At 53.6% G+C, this 22937-nt stretch overlaps 1 protein-coding gene across 2 annotated transcripts in view; it reads left to right on the top strand.

The window, feature by feature from the left end:
* SLC6A9 (solute carrier family 6 member 9) overlaps window positions 1-21417 on the top strand; it is a 175358-nt gene extending 153941 nt beyond the window's left edge. For both annotated transcript variants that reach the window (XM_040360969.1, XM_040360970.1), the window contains 6 exons: window positions 6642-6879; window positions 7020-7154; window positions 9118-9217; window positions 11234-11334; window positions 16453-16623; window positions 19645-21417. In XM_040360969.1, coding sequence (XP_040216903.1) covers window positions 6642-6879; window positions 7020-7154; window positions 9118-9217; window positions 11234-11334; window positions 16453-16623; window positions 19645-19836 — 937 coding nt within the window. In that variant the 3' untranslated portion in view covers window positions 19837-21417. The remainder of the gene's footprint in view (window positions 1-6641; window positions 6880-7019; window positions 7155-9117; window positions 9218-11233; window positions 11335-16452; window positions 16624-19644) is intronic.
* The last annotated feature ends 1520 nt before the right edge of the window (window positions 21418-22937 follow it).

Raw genomic sequence — 22937 nt, 5'->3', positions numbered from 1 at the left:
CGGGGTATACAGGATTTATATAGTGCCGACATTATACACGGCTCTTTACAGTTAGAATAGAATTCAGTACAAGAAGGTTAGGGGAGGGGCCTGATCCTCAGAGCTTACAATCTAATAGAGAAGGGACGGCGATACAAAAGGTGGAGCTTTTCAAGAAAAGAAAATGTATTTGTTAGGTGGAGGTGAGATGTTCTTCCCTGAGGGGTTCCCTGAAGGCAGTCAGAGTAGGGGGTAGCCGGACAGATTGAGGTAGGGAGTTCCAGAGGATGGGAGAGACTCCTTAGAAGTCCTGGAGGTGATGAGGAGGCTATAGAGAAGGAGGTCTCAGGAAGACAGTTTGTGTAATACTTGATATTGAGGTTGGTGATGTAGCTCGGGCCCGAGTTGTGGGAGGCTTTGTATGTTGTTACTATTTCCAATTTTATTTGTTGAGTGAGTGGAAGAGAGGGATTGGTAGAGAGGGGTGGAGGACACTGAATGGAGGCCAGTGGAGGGATTGGTAGAGAGGGGTGGAGGACACTGAATGGAGGCCAGTGGAGGGATTGGTAGAGAGGGGTGGAGGACACTGAATGGAGGTCAGTGGAGGGATTGGTAGAGAGGGGAGGAGGACACTGAATGGAGGTCAGTGGAGGGATTGGTAGAGAGGGGTGGAGGACACTGAATGGAGGCCAGTGGAGGGAATGGCAGAGAGGGGTGGAGGACACTGAATGGAGACCAGTGGAGGGATCGGTAGAGAGGGGTGGAGGACACTGAATGGAGGTCAGTGGAGGGATTGGTAGAGAGGGGTGGAGGACACTGAATGGAGGTCAGTGGTGGGATTGGTAGAGAGGGGTGGAGGACACTGAATGGAGGTCAGTGGAGGGATTGGTAGAGAGGGGTGGAGGACACTGAATGGAGGTCAGTGGAGGGATTGGTAGAGAGGGGAGGAGGACACTGAATGGAGGTCAGTGGAGCGATTGGTAGAGAGGGGTGGAGGACACTGAATGGAGGTCAGTGGTGGGATTGGTAGAGAGGGGTGGAGGACACTGAATGGAGGTCAGTGGTGGGATTGGTAGAGAGGGGTGGAGGACACTGAATGGAGACCAGTGGAGGGATTGGTAGAGAGGGGTGGAGGACACTGAATGGAGGTCAGTGGAGGGATTGGTAGAGAGGGGTGGAGGACACTGAATGGAGGTCAGTGGAGGGATTGGTAGAGAGGGGTGGAGGACACTGAATGGAGGACAGTGGAGGGATTGGTAGAGAGGGGTGGAGGACACTGAATGGAGGACAGTGGAGGGATTGGTAGAGAGGGATGGAGGACAGTGAATGGAGACCAGTGGAGGGATTGGTAGAGAGGGGTGGAGGACACTGAATGGAGGTCAGTGGAGGGATTGGTAGAGAGGGGTGGAGGACACTGAATGGAGGACAGTGGAGGGATTGGTAGAGAGGGGTGGAGGACACTGAATGGAGGACAGTGGAGGGATTGGTAGAGAGGGATGGAGGACACTGAATGGAGGTCAGTGGAGGGATTGGTAGAGAGGGGAGGAGGACACTGAATGGAGACCAGTGGAGGGATTGGTAGAGAGGGGTGGAGGACACTGAATGGAGGTCAGTGGAGGGATTGGTAGAGAGGGGTGGAGGACACTGAATGGAGGTCAGTGGAGGGATTGGTAGAGAGGGGAGGAGGACACTGAATGGAGACCAGTGGAGGGATTGGTAGAGAGGGGTGGAGGACACTGAATGGAGGTCAGTGGAGGGATTGGTAGAGAGGGGTGGAGGACACTGAATGGAGGTCAGTGGAGGGATTGGTAGAGAGGGGTGGAGGACACTGAATGGAGACCAGTGGAGGGATTGGTAGAGAGGGGTGGAGGACACTGAATGGAGGTCAGTGGAGGGATTGGTAGAGAGGGGAGGAGGACACTGAATGGAGACCAGTGGAGGGATTGGTAGAGAGGGGTGGAGGACACTGAATGGAGGTCAGTGGAGGGATTGGTAGAGAGGGGTGGAGGACACTGAATGGAGGTCAGTGGAGGGATTGGTAGAGAGGGGTGGAGGACACTGAATGGAGGTCAGTGGGGGGGATTGCTAGAGAGGGGTGGAGGACACTGAATGGAGGTCAGTGGAGGGATTGGTAGAGAGGGGTGGAGGACACTGAATGGAGGTCAGTGGAGGGATTGGTGGAGAGGGGTGGAGGACACTGAATGGAGGTCAGTGGGGGGGGATTGCTAGAGAGGGGTGGAGGACACTGAATGGAGGTCAGTGGAGGGATTGGTAGAGAGGGGTGGAGGACACTGAATGGAGACCAGTGGAGGGATTGGTAGAGAGGGGTGGAGGACACTGAATGGAGACCAGTGGAGGGATTGGTAGAGAGGGGTGGAGGACACTGAATGGAGGTCAGTGGAGGGATTGGTAGAGAGGGGTGGAGGACACTGAATGGAGACCAGTGGAGGGATTGGTGGAGAGGGGTGGAGGACACTGAATGGAGGTCAGTGGAGGGATTGGTAGAGAGGGGTGGAGGACACTGAATGGAGACCAGTGGAGGGATTGGTAGAGAGGGGTGGAGGACACTAAATGGAGACCAGTGGAGGGATTGGTGGAGAGGGGTGGAGGACACTGAATGGAGACCAGTGGAGGGATTGGTAGAGAGGGGTGGAGGACACTGAATGGAGGTCAGTGGAGGGATCGGCAGAGAGGGGTGGAGGTCGATGGAGGGATCGGCAGAGAGGGGTGGAGGTCGGTGGAGGGATCGGCAGAGAGGGGTGGAGGCCAGTGGAGGGATCGGCAGAGAGGGGTGGAGGACACTGAATGGAGGTCGGTGGAGGGATCGGCAGAGAGGGGTGGAGGTCAGTGGAGGATCGGCAGAGAGGGATGGAGGTCGGTGGAGGGATCGGCAGAGAGGGGTGGAGGACACTGAATGGAGACCAGTGGAGGGATTGGTAGAGAGGGGTGGAGGACACTGAATGGAGGCCAGTGGAGGGATTGGTGGAGAGGGGTGGAGGACACTGAATGGAGGTCAGTGGAGGGATTGGTAGAGAGGGGTGGAGGACACTGAATGGAGGTCAGTGGAGGGATTGGTAGAGAGGGGTGGAGGTCACTGAATGGAGACCAGTGGAGGGATTGGTAGAGAGGGGGTGGAGGACACTGAATGGAGGTCAGTGGAGGGATTGGTAGAGAGGGGTGGAGGACACTGAATGGAGGTCAGTGGAGGGATTGGTGGAGAGGGGTGGAGGACACTGAATGGAGGTCAGTGGGGGGGGATTGCTAGAGAGGGGTGGAGGACACTGAATGGAGGTCAGTGGAGGGATTGGTAGAGAGGGGTGGAGGACACTGAATGGAGACCAGTGGAGGGATTGGTAGAGAGGGGTGGAGGACACTGAATGGAGACCAGTGGAGGGATTGGTAGAGAGGGGTGGAGGACACTGAATGGAGGTCAGTGGAGGGATTGGTAGAGAGGGGTGGAGGACACTGAATGGAGGTCAGTGGAGGGATTGGTAGAGAGGGGTGGAGGACACTGAATGGAGGTCAGTGGAGGGATTGGTGGAGAGGGGTGGAGGACACTGAATGGAGGTCAGTGGAGGGATTGGTAGAGAGGGGTGGAGGACACTGAATGGAGACCAGTGGAGGGATTGGTAGAGAGGGGTGGAGGACACTGAATGGAGGTCAGTGGAGGGATTGGTAGAGAGGGGTGGAGGACACAGAATGGAGGTCAGTGGAGGGATTGGTAGAGAGGGGTGGAGGACACTAAATGGAGACCAGTGGAGGGATTGGTGGAGAGGGGTGGAGGACACTGAATGGAGACCAGTGGAGGGATTGGTAGAGAGGGGTGGAGGACACTGAATGGAGACCAGTGGAGGGATTGGTAGAGAGGGGTGGAGGACACTGAATGGAGGTCAGTGGAGGGATCGGCAGAGAGGGGTGGAGGTCGATGGAGGGATCGGCAGAGAGGGGTGGAGGTCGGTGGAGGGATCGGCAGAGAGGGGTGGAGGCCAGTGGAGGGATCGGCAGAGAGGGGTGGAGGACACTGAATGGAGGTCGGTGGAGGGATCGGCAGAGAGGGGTGGAGGTCAGTGGAGGATCGGCAGAGAGGGATGGAGGTCGGTGGAGGGATCGGCAGAGAGGGGTGGAGGACACTGAATGGAGACCAGTGGAGGGATTGGTAGAGAGGGGTGGAGGACACTGAATGGAGACCAGTGGAGGGATTGGTAGAGAGGGGTGGAGGACACTGAATGGAGGCCAGTGGAGGGATCGGCAGAGAGGGGTGGAGGTCGATGGAGGGATCGGCAGAGAGGGGTGGAGGTCGGTGGAGGGATCGGCAGAGAGGGGTGGAGGTCAGTGGAGGATCGGCAGAGAGGGATGGAGGTCGGTGGAGGGATCGGCAGAGAGGGGTGGAGGTCAGTGGAGGGATCGGCAGAGAGGGGCGGAGGTCGGTGGAGGATCGGCAGAGAGGGGTGGAGGTCAGTGGAGGATCGGCAGAGAGGGGTGGAGGTCGGTGGAGGATCGGCAGAGAGGGGTGGAGGTCGGTGGAGGGATCGGCAGAGAGGGGTGGAGGTCAGTGGAGGATCGGCAGAGAGGGATGGAGGTCGGTGGAGGGATCGGCAGAGAGGGGTGGAGGTCAGTGGAGGGATCGGCAGAGAGGGGCGGAGGTCGGTGGAGGATCGGCAGAGAGGGGTGGAGGTCGGTGGAGGGATCGGCAGAGAGGGGTGGAGGTCAGTGGAGGGATCGGCAGAGAGGGGCGGAGGTCGGTGGAGGATCGGCAGAGAGGGGTGGAGGACACTGAATGGAGGCCAGTGGAGGGATCGGCAGAGAGGGGTGGAGGTCGATGGAGGGATCGGCAGAGAGGGGTGGAGGTCGGTGGAGGGATTGGCAGAGAGGGGTGGAGGTCGGTGGAGGGATCGGCAGAGAGGGGTGGAGGACACTGAATGGAGACCAGTGGAGGGATTGGTAGAGAGGGGTGGAGGACACTGAATGGAGGTCAGTGGAGGGATTGGTAGAGAGGGGTGGAGGACACTGAATGGAGGTCAGTGGTGGGATTGGTAGAGAGGGGTGGAGGACACTGAATGGAGGTCAGTGGAGGGATTGGTAGAGAGGGGTGGAGGACACTGAATGGAGGTCAGTGGAGGGATCGGCAGAGAGGGGTGGAGGACACTGAATGGAGGTCAGTGGAGGGATCGGCAGAGAGGGGTGGAGGTCGGTGGAGGGATCGGCAGAGAGGGGTGGAGGTCGGTGGAGGGATCGGCAGAGAGGGGTGGAGGTCGGTGGAGGGATCGGCAGAGAGGGGTGGAGGTCGGTGGAGGGATCGGCAGAGAGGGGTGGAGGCCAGTGGAGGGATCGGCAGAGAGGGGTGGAGGACACTGAATGGAGGCCAGTGGAGGATCGGCAGAGAGGGGTGGAGGGATCGGCAGAGAGGGGTGGAGGCCAGTGGAGGGATTTGCAGAGAGGGGTGGAGGACACTGAATGGAGGTCGGTGGAGGATCGGCAGAGAGGGGTGGAGGACACTGAATGGAGGCCAGTGGAGGATCGGCAGAGAGGGGTGGAGGCCAGTGGAGGATCGGCAGAGAGGGGTGGAGGATCGGCAGAGAGGGGTGGAGGCCAGTGGAGGATCGGCAGAGAGGGGTGGAGGTCACTGAATGGAGGTCAGTGGAGAGATCGGTAGAGAGGGGTGGAGGACACTGAATGGAGACCAGTGGAGGGATTGGTAGAGAGGGGTGGAGGACACTGAATGGAGGCCAGTGGAGGGATTGGCAGAGAGGGGTGGAGGACACTGAATGGAGACCAGTGGAGGGATTGGTAGAGAGGGGTGGAGGACACTGAATGGAGGTCAGTGGAGGGATTGGTAGAGAGGGGTGGAGGACACTGAATGGAGACCAGTGGAGGGATTGGTAGAGAGGGGTGGAGGACACTGAATGGAGGTCAGTGGAGGGATTGGTAGAGAGGGGTGGAGGACACTGAATGGAGGTCAGTGGAGAGATCGGCAGAGAGGGGTGGAGGACACTGAATGGAGGTCAGTGGAGAGATCGGTAGAGAGGGGTGGAGGACACTGAATGGAGGTCAGTGGGGGGATTGGTAGAGAGGGGTGGAGGACACTGAATGGAGGTCAGTGGAGGGATTGGTAGAGAGGGGTGGAGGACACTGAATGGAGACCAGTGGAGGGATTGGTAGAGAGGGGTGGAGGACACTGAATGGAGGTCAGTGGAGGGATTGGTAGAGAGAGGTGGAGGACACTGAATGGAGGTCAGTGGAGGGATTGGTAGAGAGGGGTGGAGGACACTGAATGGAGGTCAGTGGAGGGATTGGTGGAGAGGGGTGGAGGACACTGAATGGAGGCCAGTGGAGGATCGGCAGAGAGGGGTGGAGGACACTGAATGGAGACCAGTGGAGGGATTGGTAGAGAGGGGTGGAGGACACTGAATGTAGGTCAGTGGGGGGATTGGTAGAGAGGGGTGGAGGACACTGAATGGAGGTCAGTGGAGGGATTGGTAGAGAGGGGTGGAGGACACTGAATGGAGGTCAGTGGAGGGATTGGTAGAGAGGGGTGGAGGACACTGAATGGAGGTCAGTGGAGGGATTGGTGGAGAGGGGTGGAGGACACTGAATGGAGGCCAGTGGAGGATCGGCAGAGAGGGGTGGAGGACATACTCATTTATTTTCTCACCTTCCTGCAGGGACAGCATCATCATCAGCATCACAAACTGCGCCACCAGCGTCTACGCCGGCTTCGTGATCTTCTCCATTCTGGGCTTCATGGCGAACCACCTGGGCGTGGACGTGTCCAAGGTGGCGGATCACGGTCCCGGCCTGGCCTTTGTGGCCTATCCCGAGGCTCTGACCCTTCTGCCCATATCTCCTCTGTGGTCCATATTGTTCTTCTTCATGCTCATCCTGCTGGGACTCGGCACTCAGGTAAGTCCCGCTATGAAATGATCGGAAGTTTTGGCCGATCTCCAGCCATTGATAATCTATGAGAAACGTTCCCCTCGGGGGCGGGACTTAGCTGTCACCTCCTCTCTCTATGACCCCCTCCTGACTCTCATTGGCTGCAGTTCTGCCTGCTGGAGACTCTGGTGACGGCCGTCGTGGATGAGATCGGCAACGATTGGATTATTCGATGGAAGACGCTTGTGACGCTCGGAGTGGCGGTGATTGGTTTTCTGCTGGGGATCCCGCTGACCACTCAGGTAACTGACCCCGCCCCCTCGCCCCTCCCCACATAGCTGCATGATCAGGGTGGCTGTCATTCTAAGGCTGTCGGTTCAAGTAATGGGGTTCAGGTGGCTGTTCGTCTCGGAAATGTGAGGCACGTGGCTGACGGTTTGGGGAATGAGGCGCAGGTGCCCATCAGTCCCAGTTGTGGAGTTCAGGTGGTCTTCATTGTCTGTAGTGGGGTGCAGGCGCCCATCAGTCCCAGTTGTGGAGTACAGTTGGCCATCATTCCTGAAATGGGGTGTGCAGGGTGGTTGTCAGTCTTAGTAGTGGGGTACGGGTAGACGTCATTCCTGTAGTGGGGTACAGTTGGCCATCAGTCCCGGTAGTGGGGTTCAGGAGGCCATCAGTCCCAGGTAATGGGGTGCAGGTGGCCGCCAGTCACTGTAGTGGGGTGCAGGTGGCCATCAGTCCTGATACTGAAGTACGTGCAGGTCTCCACCAGTCCCGGTAGTGGGGTGCAGGTGGTCACCAGTCCCGGTAGTGGGGTTCAGGTGGTCATCAGTCCTGGTAGTGGGGTGCAGGTGGCCGTCAGTTCCGGTAGTGGGGTGCATGTGGCCACCAGTCCTGGTAGTGGGGTGCATGTAGCCATCAGTCCTGGTAGTGGGGTGCAGGGGGTCGCCAGTCCTGGTAGTGGGGTGCAGGTGGTCGCCAGTCCTGGTAGTGGGGTACAGGTGGCCGCCAGTCCTGGTAGTGGGGTGCAGGTAGCCGCCAGTCCTGGTAGTGGGGTGCAGGTGGCTGTCAGTCCTGGTAGTGGGGTGCAGGTGGCTGTCAGTCCTGATAGTGGGGTGCAGGGGGCCGTCAGTCCTGGTAGTGGGGTGCAGGTGGCCACCAGTCCTGGTAGTGGGGTGCAGGGGGCCGCCAGTCCTGGTAGTGGGGTGCAGGTGGTCGCCAGTCCTGGTAGTGGGGTGCAGGTGGCCATCAGTTCCGGTAGTGGGGTGCAGGTGGCCGTCAGTTCCGGTAGTGGGGTGCAGGTGGTCGCCAGTCCTGGTAGTGGGGTGCAGGTGGTCGCCAGTCCTGGTAGTGGGGTGCAGGTGGTCGCCAGTCCTGGTAGTGGGGTACAGGTGGCCGCCAGTCCTGGTAGTGGGGTGCAGGTGGCCACCAGTCCTGGTAGTGGGGTGCATGTAGCCATCAGTCCTGGTAGTGGGGTGCAGGGGGTCGCCAGTCCTGGTAGTGGGGTGCAGGTGGTCGCCAGTCCTGGTAGTGGGGTACAGGTGGCCGCCAGTCCTGGTAGTGGGGTGCAGGTAGCCGCCAGTCCTGGTAGTGGGGTGCAGGTGGCTGTCAGTCCTGGTAGTGGGGTGCAGGTGGCTGTCAGTCCTGATAGTGGGGTGCAGGGGGCCGTCAGTCCTGGTAGTGGGGTGCAGGTGGCCACCAGTCCTGGTAGTGGGGTGCAGGTGGCCACCAGTCCTGGTAGTGGGGTGCAGGTGGCTGTCAGTCCTGATAGTGGGGTGCAGGGGGCCGTCAGTCCTGGTAGTGGGGTGCAGGTGGCCACCAGTCCTGGTAGTGGGGTGCAGGTGGCCACCAGTCCTGGTAGTGGGGTGCAGGTGGCCATCAGTGCTGGTAGTGGGGTGCAGGTGGCTGTCAGTCCCGGTAATGGGGTGCAGGTGGCCACCAGTCCTGGTAGTGGGGTGCAGGTGGTCGCCAGTCCTGGTAGTGGGGTGCAGGTGGCCACCAGTCCTGGTAGTGGGGTGCAGGGGGCCGCCAGTCCTGGTAGTGGGGTGCAGGTGGTCGCCAGTCCCGGTAGTGGGGTGCAGGGGGCCGCCAGTTGATACTGAGTAACAAATAATAACAAGAAACCCTTTTGCGTCCCGGGAGTCCATCTTGGGGGGTCACCAATGGCGGAGCACAGACAGTTGTGGTTATAGTGTTACGCTTTTCTCAGATATTATTATTATCTCTCTGGTGATTGGCTCCAATCTGTGTCCTTCTCTCCTATAGGCTGGGATCTATTGGCTCCTTCTGATGGATAATTACGCCGCCAGCTTTTCTCTGGTCATCATTTCCTGTATCATGTGTGTGTCTATAATGTATATCTATGGTGAGTGACCCTTCCTTCCGTACTTCATTCCTATTGGACGTAGAACTTCGATAGGCGATTAAACAGCAACATTTTCACGCGTGTCCAGCCGGCCAAAACCCAGCCGCGTCCTTCAGTGCGTGGAGGGAGGGGGGGGATTCGGATATTTATTTTCCCACAAATGGAGATTTCTTTTGGTGGTATTTGATCACCTCTGCGGTTTTTATTTTTTGCGCTATAAACAAAAATAGAGCGACAATTTTGAAAAAAAAAATGCAATATTTTTTACTTTTTGCTATAATAAATATCCCCCAAAAATATATAAAAAAACATTTTTTTTCCTCAGTTTAGGCCGATACGTATTCTTCTACCTATTTTTGGTAAAAAAAAAAAACGCAATAAGCGTTTATCGATTGGTTTGCGCAAAAGTTATATAGCCAGATTCAGAAAGACTGGCTTAACTTTGAGCCGGCGTAGCGTATCGCATTTACGCTACGCCGCCGTAAGTTAGAGAGGCAAGCGCTGTATTCACAAAGCACTTGCGTCCTAAGTTACGGCGGCGTAGCGTAAATGTGCCGGCCTAAGCGCGCCTAATTCAAATTGTGAAGAGGTGGGCGTGTTTTATGCTAATGAATCGTGACCCGACGTGATTGACGTTTTTAACGAACGGCGCATGTGCCGTCCGTGGACATATCCCAGTGCGCATGCTCCAAATTACGCCGCAAAGACTTATTGGTTTCGACGTGAACGTAAATTACGCCCAGCCCCATTCACGGACGACTTACGCAAACGACGTAAACATTTTAAAATTCGACGTGGGACCAACGTCCATACTTAACATTGGCTGCGCCATCTTTTTGGTGGAATATCTTTAAGCCTGAAAACGCCTTATGTAAACGGCGTATCTTTACTGCGACGGGCAAGCGTACGTTCGTGAATAGGCTTATCTCGCTGATTTACGCATTCTATGCGTAAATCAGCGTACACGCCGCTAGCGGCCAGCCTAAATAGACAGCTAAGATACGACGGCACAGGCGGTCGTATCTTAGCTAGATTTAAGTGTATCTCAATTTGAGAATACACTTAAATATACGATGGCGCAGATTCAGAGTTACGACGGCGCAGATTCAGAGTTACGACGGCGCAGATTCAGAGTTACGATGACGTAACTCTACCTGAATCTGGCTAATAGTGTTTACAAAATAGGGGATAGTTTTATTGCATTTTTATTAATAATTTTTCTTTTTACTACTAATGGCGGCGATCAGCGATTTTTTTTTTTCATGACTGCGACATTATGGCGGAAAACTTCGGACAATTTTGACACATTTTTGGGACAATTGTCATTTTCACAGTATAAAAGTGCTATAAAAATGCACTGATTACTGTGAAAATAAAAATTGCAGTTTAGGAGTTAACCACTAGGGGGCGCTGAAGGGGTTAAGTGTGACCTCATATGTGTTTCTAACTGTAGGGGGGGGCGGGGCTGGACGTGTGACATCATTGATTGTGTTTCCCTATATCAGGGAACACACGATCGGTGACGCCGCCACAGTGAAGAACGGGGAAGGTGCGTTAACACACAGCTCTCCACGTTCTTCAGCTCCGGGGACCGATCGCGGGACTCCAGCGGCGATAGGGGGCCGCGGTCACGGAGCTTCAGACCGGGTGGTGGGCACGCGCCCGCGACCCACGGCTGGGCACTTAAAGAGGGCGTACCTGTACGTGCTTGTGCCCAGCCGCGCCATTCTGCCGACGTATATGTGCAGGAGGCGGTCCTTTAGTGGTTAAACAGAAAGGGGTGTGGTCGTGGCAGGAAGGGGTGGGTCATATTTAAATTAGGGGGTGCACGGGATTAGTCAGGCCTAGGGCAGCACAAAACTGCCGGCGAGAATAGATTTTTCTTGGCTCTTGTTTCCATAAATACGAACCCCCTTCCAGTCTCTTGCTTATCATATGATCTGTGAGGAAACGCTGAATATTGTACTGATGGGACCTCCGCCATGTTGTCTGATCCTCTCCTCCCCTCCCCCCCAGGTCACCGGAACTACTTCAAGGACATTGAGATGATGTTGGGGTTCCCCCCTCCCCTCTTCTTCCAGATCTGCTGGCGGTTCATCTCCCCGGCCATCATCTTTGTAAGTCTCTCCTGACCGATCTCCGTACATTAGGGGGTGTTCCGGGAAAGAAGTCTGTCCCCGGGATCGATGCCGATCATTCTTAGTAAAGGAAGGAAAGGAGACAACATATAAAACCTGCTGGAAGATCCACATTTTTTTGTAGCCAGTATGGAAGAAATTGAGGCTCAGCAGAGTTTGCACAGATTTGGGGACACCAGAAGAGATTAGCCCACCAAAGCATTGGCCAGTGGTAGAGTGGCCGCTAGGTGATAGTAGTCCCCCAAATCATCGGTGTCAGTGGGATAGTGGTCACCAGGAAGGAAGAGTTGCCCAAATCATTGGCCAATGGGATAGTGGCCACAAGGAGAGAATAGTCCCAAAATCTTTGGTGTCATTTAGATAGTGGTCACCAGCAAAGAATAGCCACCCTAAATCATTGGCCAGTGTAAAAAGTGGCCACTGGGAAAGAATAGCCCCCAAATCACCAGCCAGTGAGATAGTGGCCACTAGAAGAGATTAGCCCACCAAAGCATTGGCCAGTGGTAGAGTGGCCGCTAGGTGATAATAGTCCACCAAATCATCGGTGTCAGTGGAATAGTGGTCACCAGGAAGTAAGAGTTCCCCAAATCATTGGCCAATGGGATTGTGGCCACAAGGAGAGAATAGTCCCTAAATCTTTGGTGTCAGTGGAATAGTGGTCACCAGCAAAGAATAGCCCCCCCAAATCATTGGCCAGTGTAAAAAGTGGCCACTGGGAAAGAATAGCCCCCAAATCACCAGCCAGTGAGATAGTGGCCACTAGAAGAGATTATCCCACCAAAGCATTGGCCAGTGGTGGAGTGGCCGCTAGGTGATAATAGTCCACCAAATCATCGGTGTCAGTGAAATAGTGGTCACTAGGAAGGAAGAGTTCCCCAAATCATTGGCCAATGGGATAGTGGCCACTAGGAGAGCATAGTCCCCAAATCATTGGCCAGTGGGAGAGTGGCCCCTAGGAGATAATAGTCCCAAAATCTTTGGTGTCATTTAGATAGTGGTCACCAGCAAAGAATAGCCCCCCCCAAATCATTGGCCAGTGTAAAAAGTGGACACTGTGAAAGAATAGCCCCCAAATCACCAGCCAGTGAGATAGTGGCCACTAGAAGAGATTAGCCCCCAAAGCATTGGCCAGTGGAAAAATGTCTCCTAGGAGATAATAGCCCTCAAATCATTTGTGTCAGTGGAAAAGTGGCTACCAGGAAGGAAGACTTTCCCAAATCATTGGCCAGTGGGAGAGTGTCCACCAAGAGATAATAGTCCCCAAATTATTGGTATTAATTGGATAGTGACCACTAGGAAAGACTAGCCCCCCAAATTATTGGTCAGTCTGAAAGTGGCCACCAGGCGATAGTAGCTCCCAAATCATTGGCCAATGGGTTAGTGGACACTAGGAGAGAATAGTCCCCCAATCTTCTGTGTCAGTTGGATAGTGGTCACCAGGAAAGAAGACGAGACCCCCAAATCAGGTGTCAGTTGGATAGTGATCACCAGGAAAGAAGACGAGACCCCCAAATCAGGTGTCAGTTGGATAGTGATCACCAGGAAAGAAGACGAGACCCCCAAATCAGGTGTCAGTTGGATAGTGGTCACCAGGAAAGAAGACGAGACCCCCAAATCAGGTGTCAGTTGGATAGTGATCACCAGGAAAGAAGACGAGACCCCCAAATCAGGTGTCAGTTGGATAGTGGTCACCAGGAAAGAAGACGAGACCCCCAAATCAGGTGTCAGTTGGATAGTGGTCACCAGGAAAGAAGACGAGACCCCCAAATCAGGTGTAAGTTGGATAGTGGTCACCAGGAAAGAAGACGAGACCCCCAAATCAGGTGTCAGTTGGATAGTGGTCACCAGGAAAGAAGACGAGACCCCCAAATCAGGTGTAAGTTGGATAGTGGTCACCAGGAAAGAAGACGAGACCCCCAAATCAGGTGTCAGTTGGATAGTGGTCACCAGGAAAGAAGACGAGACCCCAAATCAGGTGTCAGTTGGATAGTGGTCACCAGGAAAGAAGACGAGACCCCCAAATCAGGTGTCAGTTGGATGGTGGTCACCAGGAAAGAAGACGAGACCCCCAAATCAGGTGTCAGTTGGATGGTGGTCACCAGGAAGGAAGACGAGACCCCCAAATCAGGTTTCAGTTGGATAGTGGTCACCAGGAAAGAAGACGAGACCCCCAAATCAGGTGTCAGTTGGATAGTGGTCACCAGGAAGGAAGACGAGACCCCCAAATCAGGTGTCAGTTGGATAGTGGTCACCAGGAAAGAAGAGTCCCCCCCCCCCAAATCACTGGTGTAAGTTGGATAGTGGTCACCAGGAAAGAAGACGAGACCCCCAAATCAGGTGTCAGTTGGATAGTGGTCACCAGGAAAGAAGACGAGACCCCCAAATCAGGTGTAAGTTGGATAGTGGTCACCAGGAAAGAAGACGAGACCCCCAAATCAGGTGTCAGTTGGATAGTGGTCACCAGGAAAGAAGACGAGACCCCAAATCAGGTGTCAGTTGGATAGTGGTCACCAGGAAAGAAGACGAGACCCCCAAATCAGGTGTAAGTTGGATAGTGGTCACCAGGAAAGAAGACGAGACCCCCAAATCAGGTGTCAGTTGGATAGTGGTCACCAGGAAAGAAGACGAGACCCCAAATCAGGTGTCAGTTGGATAGTGGTCACCAGGAAAGAAGACGAGACCCCCAAATCAGGTGTAAGTTGGATAGTGGTCACCAGGAAAGAAGACGAGACCCCCAAATCAGGTGTCAGTTGGATAGTGGTCACCAGGAAAGAAGACGAGACCCCAAATCAGGTGTCAGTTGGATAGTGGTCACCAGGAAAGAAGACGAGACCCCCAAATCAGGTGTCAGTTGGATGGTGGTCACCAGGAAAGAAGACGAGACCCCCAAATCAGGTGTCAGTTGGATGGTGGTCACCAGGAAGGAAGACGAGACCCCCAAATCAGGTTTCAGTTGGATAGTGGTCACCAGGAAAGAAGACGAGACCCCCAAATCAGGTGTCAGTTGGATAGTGGTCACCAGGGAAGAAGACGAGACCCCCAAATCAGGTGTCAGTTGGATAGTGGTCACCAGGAAAGAAGATGAGACCCCCAAATCAGGTGTCAGTTGGATAGTGGTCACCAGGAAAGAAGACGAGACCCCCAAATCAGGTGTCAGTTGGATAGTGGCCACCAGGAAAGAAGACGAGACCCCCAAATCAGGTGTCAGTTGGATAGTGGTCACCAGGAAAGAAGACGAGACCCCCAAATCAGGTGTCAGTTGGATAGTGGTCACCAGGAAAGAAGACGAGACCCCCAAATCAGGTGTCAGTTGGATAGTGGCCACCAGGAATAAAGACGAGACCCCCAAATCAGGTGTCAGTTGGATAGTGGTCACCAGGAAGGAAGACGAGACCCCCAAATCAGGTGTCAGTTGGATAGTGGTCACCAGGAAGGAAGACGAGACCCCCAAATCAGGTGTCAGTTGGATAGTGGTCACCAGGAAAGAAGAGTCCCCCCCCCCCCAAATCACTGGTGTAAGTTGGATAGTGGTCACCAGGAAAGAAGACGAGACCCCCAAATCAGGTGTCAGTTGGATAGTGGTCACCAGGAAAGAAGACGAGACCCCCAAATCAGGTGTAAGTTGGATAGTGGTCACCAGGAAAGAAGACGAGACCCCCAAATCAGGTGTCAGTTGGATAGTGGTCACCAGGAAAGAAGACGAGACCCCAAATCAGGTGTCAGTTGGATAGTGGTCACCAGGAAAGAAGACGAGACCCCCAAATCAGGTGTAAGTTGGATAGTGGTCACCAGGAAAGAAGACGAGACCCCCAAATCAGGTGTCAGTTGGATAGTGGTCACCAGGAAAGAAGACGAGACCCCAAATCAGGTGTCAGTTGGATAGTGGTCACCAGGAAAGAAGACGAGACCCCCAAATCAGGTGTAAGTTGGATAGTGGTCACCAGGAAAGAAGACGAGACCCCCAAATCAGGTGTCAGTTGGATAGTGGTCACCAGGAAAGAAGACGAGACCCCAAATCAGGTGTCAGTTGGATAGTGGTCACCAGGAAAGAAGACGAGACCCCCAAATCAGGTGTCAGTTGGATGGTGGTCACCAGGAAAGAAGACGAGACCCCCAAATCAGGTGTCAGTTGGATGGTGGTCACCAGGAAGGAAGACGAGACCCCCAAATCAGGTTTCAGTTGGATAGTGGTCACCAGGAAAGAAGACGAGACCCCCAAATCAGGTGTCAGTTGGATAGTGGTCACCAGGGAAGAAGACGAGACCCCCAAATCAGGTGTCAGTTGGATAGTGGTCACCAGGAAAGAAGATGAGACCCCCAAATCAGGTGTCAGTTGGATAGTGGTCACCAGGAAAGAAGACGAGACCCCCAAATCAGGTGTCAGTTGGATAGTGGCCACCAGGAAAGAAGACGAGACCCCCAAATCAGGTGTCAGTTGGATAGTGGTCACCAGGAAAGAAGACGAGACCCCCAAATCAGGTGTCAGTTGGATAGTGGTCACCAGGAAAGAAGACGAGACCCCCAAATCAGGTGTCAGTTGGATAGTGGCCACCAGGAATAAAGACGAGACCCCCAAATCAGGTGTCAGTTGGATAGTGGTCACCAGGAAAGAAGAGTCCCCCCCAAATCACTGATGTAAGTTGAATAGTGGGCTTCAGGGAAGAATTCCTCCATCAGATCATTGGTGGTACCTTAGCACTGGGGTGTGATTGGTGGTTGGCAGTGCCTCTTCTAATGAACTCTTTTGGTGGGAGATAAATCCCCTCACACAGTAATATCATTGATAAGGAATAGTAGTAGGTACCCCGGCTTTCTCGGTGATGCGGCAGGCAGGGGCCTAGCGGGTGTACTTGAATTGCTGAAGGCCACGTGGAGGAGGGGCTTATTACAGCAGAGGGTGTGGCAACTTCCTACCAATCAGATCTCATCTCACTTCTGTGTTTCTTGTTCACCCTGCAGTGACGTCAATATGAACAAAGCAACCAATCAGCATGCAGTGCAGAATTGAAAATCTAAAAGGGATTCTGATTGGTTGCCCTGGGCTTCATATACATTTACACGTGAAGCTCACATTTTTCTTTTCTGATTCCTCTCCAGTTCATCTTAATGTTTACGGTCATTCAATATCGGCCAATCACATACAACGAGTACCTCTACCCAGACTGGGCCATCTCGCTGGGATTTCTGATGGCGCTGTCCTCGGTCGTCTGTATCCCCGCATATGCCATCTTCGAGATATCGCGGTCCGAAGGGGACACCTTCCTCCAGGTGGGTCTATAGGATGGGGAGGTAATTCATGGACACCAACATCTCATACATAGACACATGCAGCCCTGTCGTGGATCCGACAATCTTTCCATCCCATGCCACATGCTTCTTTGCAGCCATGGCAATAGTACTACTTTTGACAAGAATTCTCAGAATCTTCTTTCTGTTCCTATATTGACTCCGGGACATACAGGAGTGTTCCTTAGGCTGCACAGAGAGGCAGGTGCCATGGAGGCGCAGTGGAGTCACAGGATGCCCTAGGGCAGGGGTCTCAAACTGGTGGCCCTCCAGCTTTTGTGGAACCACAAGTCCCATCATGCCTCTGCCTGTGGGAGTCATGCTTGGAAGTGTCAGCCTTGCAATGCCTCGTGGGAATTGTAGTTCTGTAATAGCTCAAGGGCCACCCGTTTGAGACCCCCTGCCCTAGGGTAACTCCATGCAATAGGATGTTCTGGTGGGAGCACTAGAGACACAGGAATTGCGGGTGACTCGAGGGTCACTGGTTAACAGGAGTCGCTGGAGACACAATGGTTTCTGGAGGCACAGAGGGTCACTGGGGTAACAGGGGTCACTGGTTCACAAGAGTCGCTGGAGACACAGGGATTGTTAGAGACACAGGGGGTCACTGGTTCACAAGAGTCTCTGGAGGCACAGGGGTCACTGGGAACACAAGGGTCAATGGAGACACAAGTGTCGCCGAGGACACAAGGGTCACTGGAGAGACAATGGTTGCTGGAGGCACAGGGGTCACTGGGAACACAAGGGTCACTGGTTTACAGGAGACACTGGGGACACAACAATTTCTGGAGACACAGGAGTCACTGGGAACACAGTGGTTTCTGAAGTCCCAAGAGTAGCCGAAGACCAAAAGGGTCACTGGTTCACAAGGGTAGCTGGAGACACAGGGATTGTTAGAGACACAGGGGGTCACTGGTTCACAAGAGTCTCTGGAGGCACAGGGGTCACTGGGGACACAAGGGTCAATGGAGACACAAGTGTCACCGAGGACACAAGGGTCACTGGAGACACAATGGTTGCTGGAGGCACAGGGGTCACTGGGAACACAAGGGTCACTGGTTCACAAGAGTCGCAGGAGACACTAGGGACACAACAATTTCTGGAGACACAGGAGTCACTGGGAACACAGTGGTTTCTGAAGTCCCAAGAGTAGCAGAAAACCAAAAGGGTCACTGGTTCACAAGGGTAGCTGGAGACACAGGGATTGTTGGAGACATAGAGGGTCACTGGTTCACAATAGTCGCTGGAGGAACAGGGGTCAATGGAGACGCAAGGGTCACTGGAGACGCAAGGATCACTGGAGACACAAGGGTCACTGGGGACACAATGGTTGCTGGAGACACAAGGGTCACTAGTTCACAAGAGTCACTGGAGGCACAGGGGTCACTGGGAACATAAGGGTCAATGAAGACACAAGAGTCACTGGGGACACAATAGTTGCTGGAGACACAAGGTTTACTGGGGAGACAAGTGTAACGGGGGGACACAAGGGTCACTGGTTTATAAGAGTCGCTGGAGACACAAGAGTCACTGGAGTACACAGAGGATATTGATTCACAGGAGTCAGTGGAGACACTGGGGTTGATGGAGTCAGAAAGAATGATTAGGACACATGGATCACCGGAGACACAGGGGTTGCAGAAGTCACAAGGTTTGCTGGTGACACAAGGGTCACTGGTTCTCAGGAGTCACTGTGAGACACAGAGGTCGCTGGAGACAAAGGGGTTGATGGAGTCACAAAGGTAGCTGGAGACACATGGGTCGCTGGAGTCATTAGGGTTTCTAGAGTCACAAGGGTTGCTGAAGACACAACAGTCATTGTAATTGTAGACACATGGGTCACTGGAGTAACAAGGGATGCTGGAAACTCGAGGGTCATTGGAGTTACAACAGTCACTAGGGTTGCTAGAGACACAGGGTTGTGGGAGACATGGGGGGGCTTGGTCGAGACACAGACTTGTGGGAGACATGGGGGGCTTGGTGGAGACACAGGCTTGTGGGAGACATGTGGGGCTTGGTGGAGACACAGGCTTGTGGGAGACATGTGGGGCTTGGTGGAGACACAGGGTTGTGGGAGACATGGGGGGCTTGGTGGAGACACAGGGTTGTTGGAGACATGGGGGGGCTTGGTGGAGACACAGGGTTGTTGGAGACATGGGGGGCTTGGTGGAGACACAGGCTTGTGGGAGACATGTGGGGCTTGGTGGAGACACAGGCTTGTGGGAGACATGGAGGGCTTGGTGGAGACACAGGGTTGTTGGAGACATGGGGGGATTGGTGGAGACACATGGTTGTTGGAGACATGGGGGGCTTGGTGGAGACACAGGGGTTGGAGACATGGGGGGCTTGGTGGAGACAAAGGGTTGTTGGAGACATGGGGGGCTTGGTGGAGACACAGGGTTGTTGGAGACATGGGGGGCTTGGTGCAGACACAGGCTTGTGGGAGACATGGGGGGGCTTGGTGGAGACACAGGGTTGTTGGAGACATGGGGGGCTTGGTGGAGACACAGGGTTGTTGGAGACATGGGGGGCTTGGTGGAAACACAGGGTTGTTGGAGACATGGGGGGCTTGGTGGAGACACAGGGTTGTTGGAGACATGGGGGGCTTGGTGGAAACACAGGGTTGTTGGAGACATGGGGGGCTTGGTGGAGAAACAGGGTTGTTGGTGACACAAGAGTTGATGGAGTCACAGGGTTTGTTATGGTCGCTCTTGTAGATTGCCACACAGCCTGCGAGGTTGGGGTGCACTGATAGGGGCCACACTTCCTCGCTGTTGGTTTTAATCTGCACCATCCCATCTCCAGCACTTCATTTTTGGTGAGTGAGGCCGCAATAGTGGGGTGGGGGAGGTTCTGGGTGGTGACCTTGCAGACAAGGTGCTCCCCAGGTCTGATTGGATGTTCAGCCATCTAGGGCCTCCTGCTATTACCATCAATTTAGCTCACAGGTCCAGTGATTGGTGCACTTCTTAACCTCTGATTTGTTTCTTGTCCCATTGGCAGCGGTTGAAGAACTCGGTGAAGCCCAACAAGGACTGGGGACCGGCTCTGCTTGAGCACCGGACTGGCCGATATGCGCTAGAGGAGGAAAGCCCCGAGATCCAGCCGCTGAACCCCGAGAAGCAGAAGGAGGAGATCGGCCTAACAATACAGGGCAGCAACGGGCAGGCCCACAGCCAGGACTCTAAAGTGTAACCGGCTCCTATGGAAGGGGTGGAGAAAGGCACTGGTGGTATGGATGCGTCTTTACCCTAACCCCCCCCCCCGTCCCCCGATCCCCTGACCCCCACCCCGTCCCCCTTTTGTCTTCATCCAGACCAGTCGTATCCTCCATTGTCCTCTTTCCAACCCGTCACCTCAGAGCATTCAACAGAATAACTATCAAACTGTTTCTCCCATCCACGAGGAGACATCAATTGTTCAGCTGCTGAGCAGAGGAGCCACGGCCCCGGATCGCCCTGCCCCCGACTCTCATTGCCAGGACACCAACCATGTGCGCTATGGGAGAACACAGGGGGGAGAGAGATGGCATCATCTCACAACGTAGATCTAACTCTTCTAATTTTAGTTTACATGAAATTGTATTTTTTAGAGTTTTATAAGCTCAGTTTTTTTTTTTAACCCGAGGAGGCCAGGGGTTGTGCGTCCTCCGTAACTCTTCCCCCGGCAACGTAGGACATTTTACTGAACTGGGGAGAGAGAAGAAGAGAAATGCAAACACTTCTTTATTCCTGTTACTTGAGAAGGACAGCAGGAAGTGGACGGGGCCACCATGTGACAAAAGGGGCCACTTTCCTGACCTGCTGCGTCTACATACACATCCGCCCAGTGCGCCACTGACTGAGAACACAAACATGGAGCTGCTACCAAGCTGCGCGTACCGCGAGGGACATTCCCAAATAGTCTTTCGTAACGGTACCGCAGCGCCCTCCTGTGGATCAAACGGTCTCTGCATCTCTGTGTTAGACTTCTTACCACTGCCGACCCAGAAGCCACTGAGGTAGTTATTGATCCAGCAGCTTGATCCGAGTCTTCCTAATAATTCCATACCTGTTACCCTACAAAAGGTATTACTGATCTGGGTCTGCCCAGAATTCCTGGTAACTTTTGTTCCATTACCCAAAAATACAAATATCGGGATTTGCCAAAATGTACCCCATATACCGGCCCTTCGTGCCATGATACCTAAACTTTTATGCCTTTGATGGATATACCAGCTCTACCGGGGGGCTTTGCCTTGGGTTCATTTTGTAAGGAAGGGAGTTCATGAGCCAGTCAGCCCAGTCTGGATGCCAGGCACTTTATATAGAGAGATCATAGAGTAGGCTTCTCCCAATCTCTGAGTCAGATCACCCCCAAGGGACATCAGGTGCTAAACAACAGCAAGGGCTCCCCCTATGTCCCATTGACTGCATTAATCCAAAGGGAAAGACTAGCAAATTCCAATGCTGGTAACTATTCATCCCGACAACATGAACAGAGAATCCCAGGGGATATTTCTATGTTAATGTTGGCCATAGACAATCTGGTTGGAAAAAGTCCATCCACCTTAACCAACAGATCGGAGCAGGAGTTACCCGGCTTTGAAATTTTTTTGGAATGCAGCAGACCTTCTGTCAGGTCACCTGTGGCCAGGTGACAAGTGCACTCCGGTGGGGTCAGGGATGCACCACAGGGTAGTGAAACCTATGAACGACTGCTGCCATAAGAGAGGAAGTGTGAACCCAAGATCGCCCAGGGCGCGGAGTCTAAGACCCAGCTTTGTGTTCACCAGAGCCTCCAGTGGTGAGGATGGCCTTCGCCGCAGCTGGATCCAGGTCGCGACCCCTGGGATCCCCTAGGTCACGCTCCGCAGGGAGAGAGGGGAAGCAGACAAGCGGTAGTGATGGGTAAGCAGAGGTGGGGGCAACAGGCAGACAGGGGTAACCGAGGGACAGGCAAAAGGTCAGGGTCACAGGCAAACAGGAGAAGTCAGGGACGAGCCAAAAACGGTACACAGGAAGGACATCGTAGCACACTGCAGACAGGAACTAAAGCAAAGAGCACTGCAGGCCTGTAGTGCAACAGTTAATATAGACTTCCTGGGATGGCCTGGGTGGGGCCATACAGGAAGGAGAGGAGATAAGAAGGGAACCAGAACAGAGTCAGGCCTCTTAATGGACAGATGGAAACAGGTAAGCTGCCAGACTATTGCATATCCATGACACCTTCTCCCTCGGATTAGGCACTTCATATGACCCGAGACAGAACTACATTTTACTGACTTGTTTAATTCCTTTTTTGTCAATTCTCTCTGCTGAAGGAAATTGCAAATGGCGGTCATAAGACGACTACCAGAATAGAAAAAAAAAACAATAACGTGGGCTCAAGAGTAAATATTGGGTCGTTTGAGTCCACATTGTTGGCTTTTCCCTTTTTGGTTGTGTTCTTGAGTTATATACCACATGGACTCCGACCCATTGGATCTTAAGGCCTTGAGTCGGCATCCTTTAACTGCAGTTTCAAAATCGAGAGTACTGCCAGGAAAGGGTTAAATTTTCATGGCCGCAAGCGGTTTGAACCTCGGTTACGGCAGAGTCCCGAGTCTTCATATGACGACGGAAAAAGCTCCACAAAGGCATCAGATGCCACTTTTTGTTTCAGGAGCTGCTATTGGACGCTTTGCCGTGTTTGGATTATGAAGTAGGTGAGACATTCTGTCAATCAGTTTAAAGGGGCAGCCAGTACATCAAGGGGGGAAAGGAGAACCCCCCCATCCAACATTTAGGATAGGTACCATCACAAGAAGCACATCAAACAAAAAAGGGGGAAAATTAAATTTTTTAGGAACATTAGCTGCTATAGGACACTTTGTCATTGCCCAGTCTGCTGTCCTCTCCCACTTCTAGAGTTTAGATCTTGGGGTGTCTCTGTATTCCGGAGAATTTTCACACCTCACAGACGTAATAAAGCTCCGTAGATAAAAGTTATGGAACTAAAAACCAGAAAGTAGGTGAGATATTCCTGTCAAGCTGCTTAAAGGGCCACTAGCACTACAAGGAGAAAAGGGGAGCCCCTCACCCAACATTTAGGATAGGTACTATCACAAGAAGCACAACAAACAAAAAACGGGGGAAAAAATTTAGGAACATTAGCCGCTATAGGACACTTTGCCATTGTCCAGTCTGATGTCTTCTCCCACTTCTAGAGTTTAGATCTTGGGGTGTCTCTGTATTGCGGAGAATTAGCTGCTATAGGGCACTTTGCCCGTGTTTGGATTATTGGATTGGGCCGTGTATGGTACCATTGTCCAGTCT

The sequence above is a fragment of the Rana temporaria genome, chromosome 7 (assembly GCF_905171775.1).
Source record: "Rana temporaria chromosome 7, aRanTem1.1, whole genome shotgun sequence".
Taxonomy (NCBI): Eukaryota; Metazoa; Chordata; class Amphibia; order Anura; family Ranidae; genus Rana; species Rana temporaria.
This window is presented reverse-complemented; position numbering and strand designations above follow the sequence as displayed.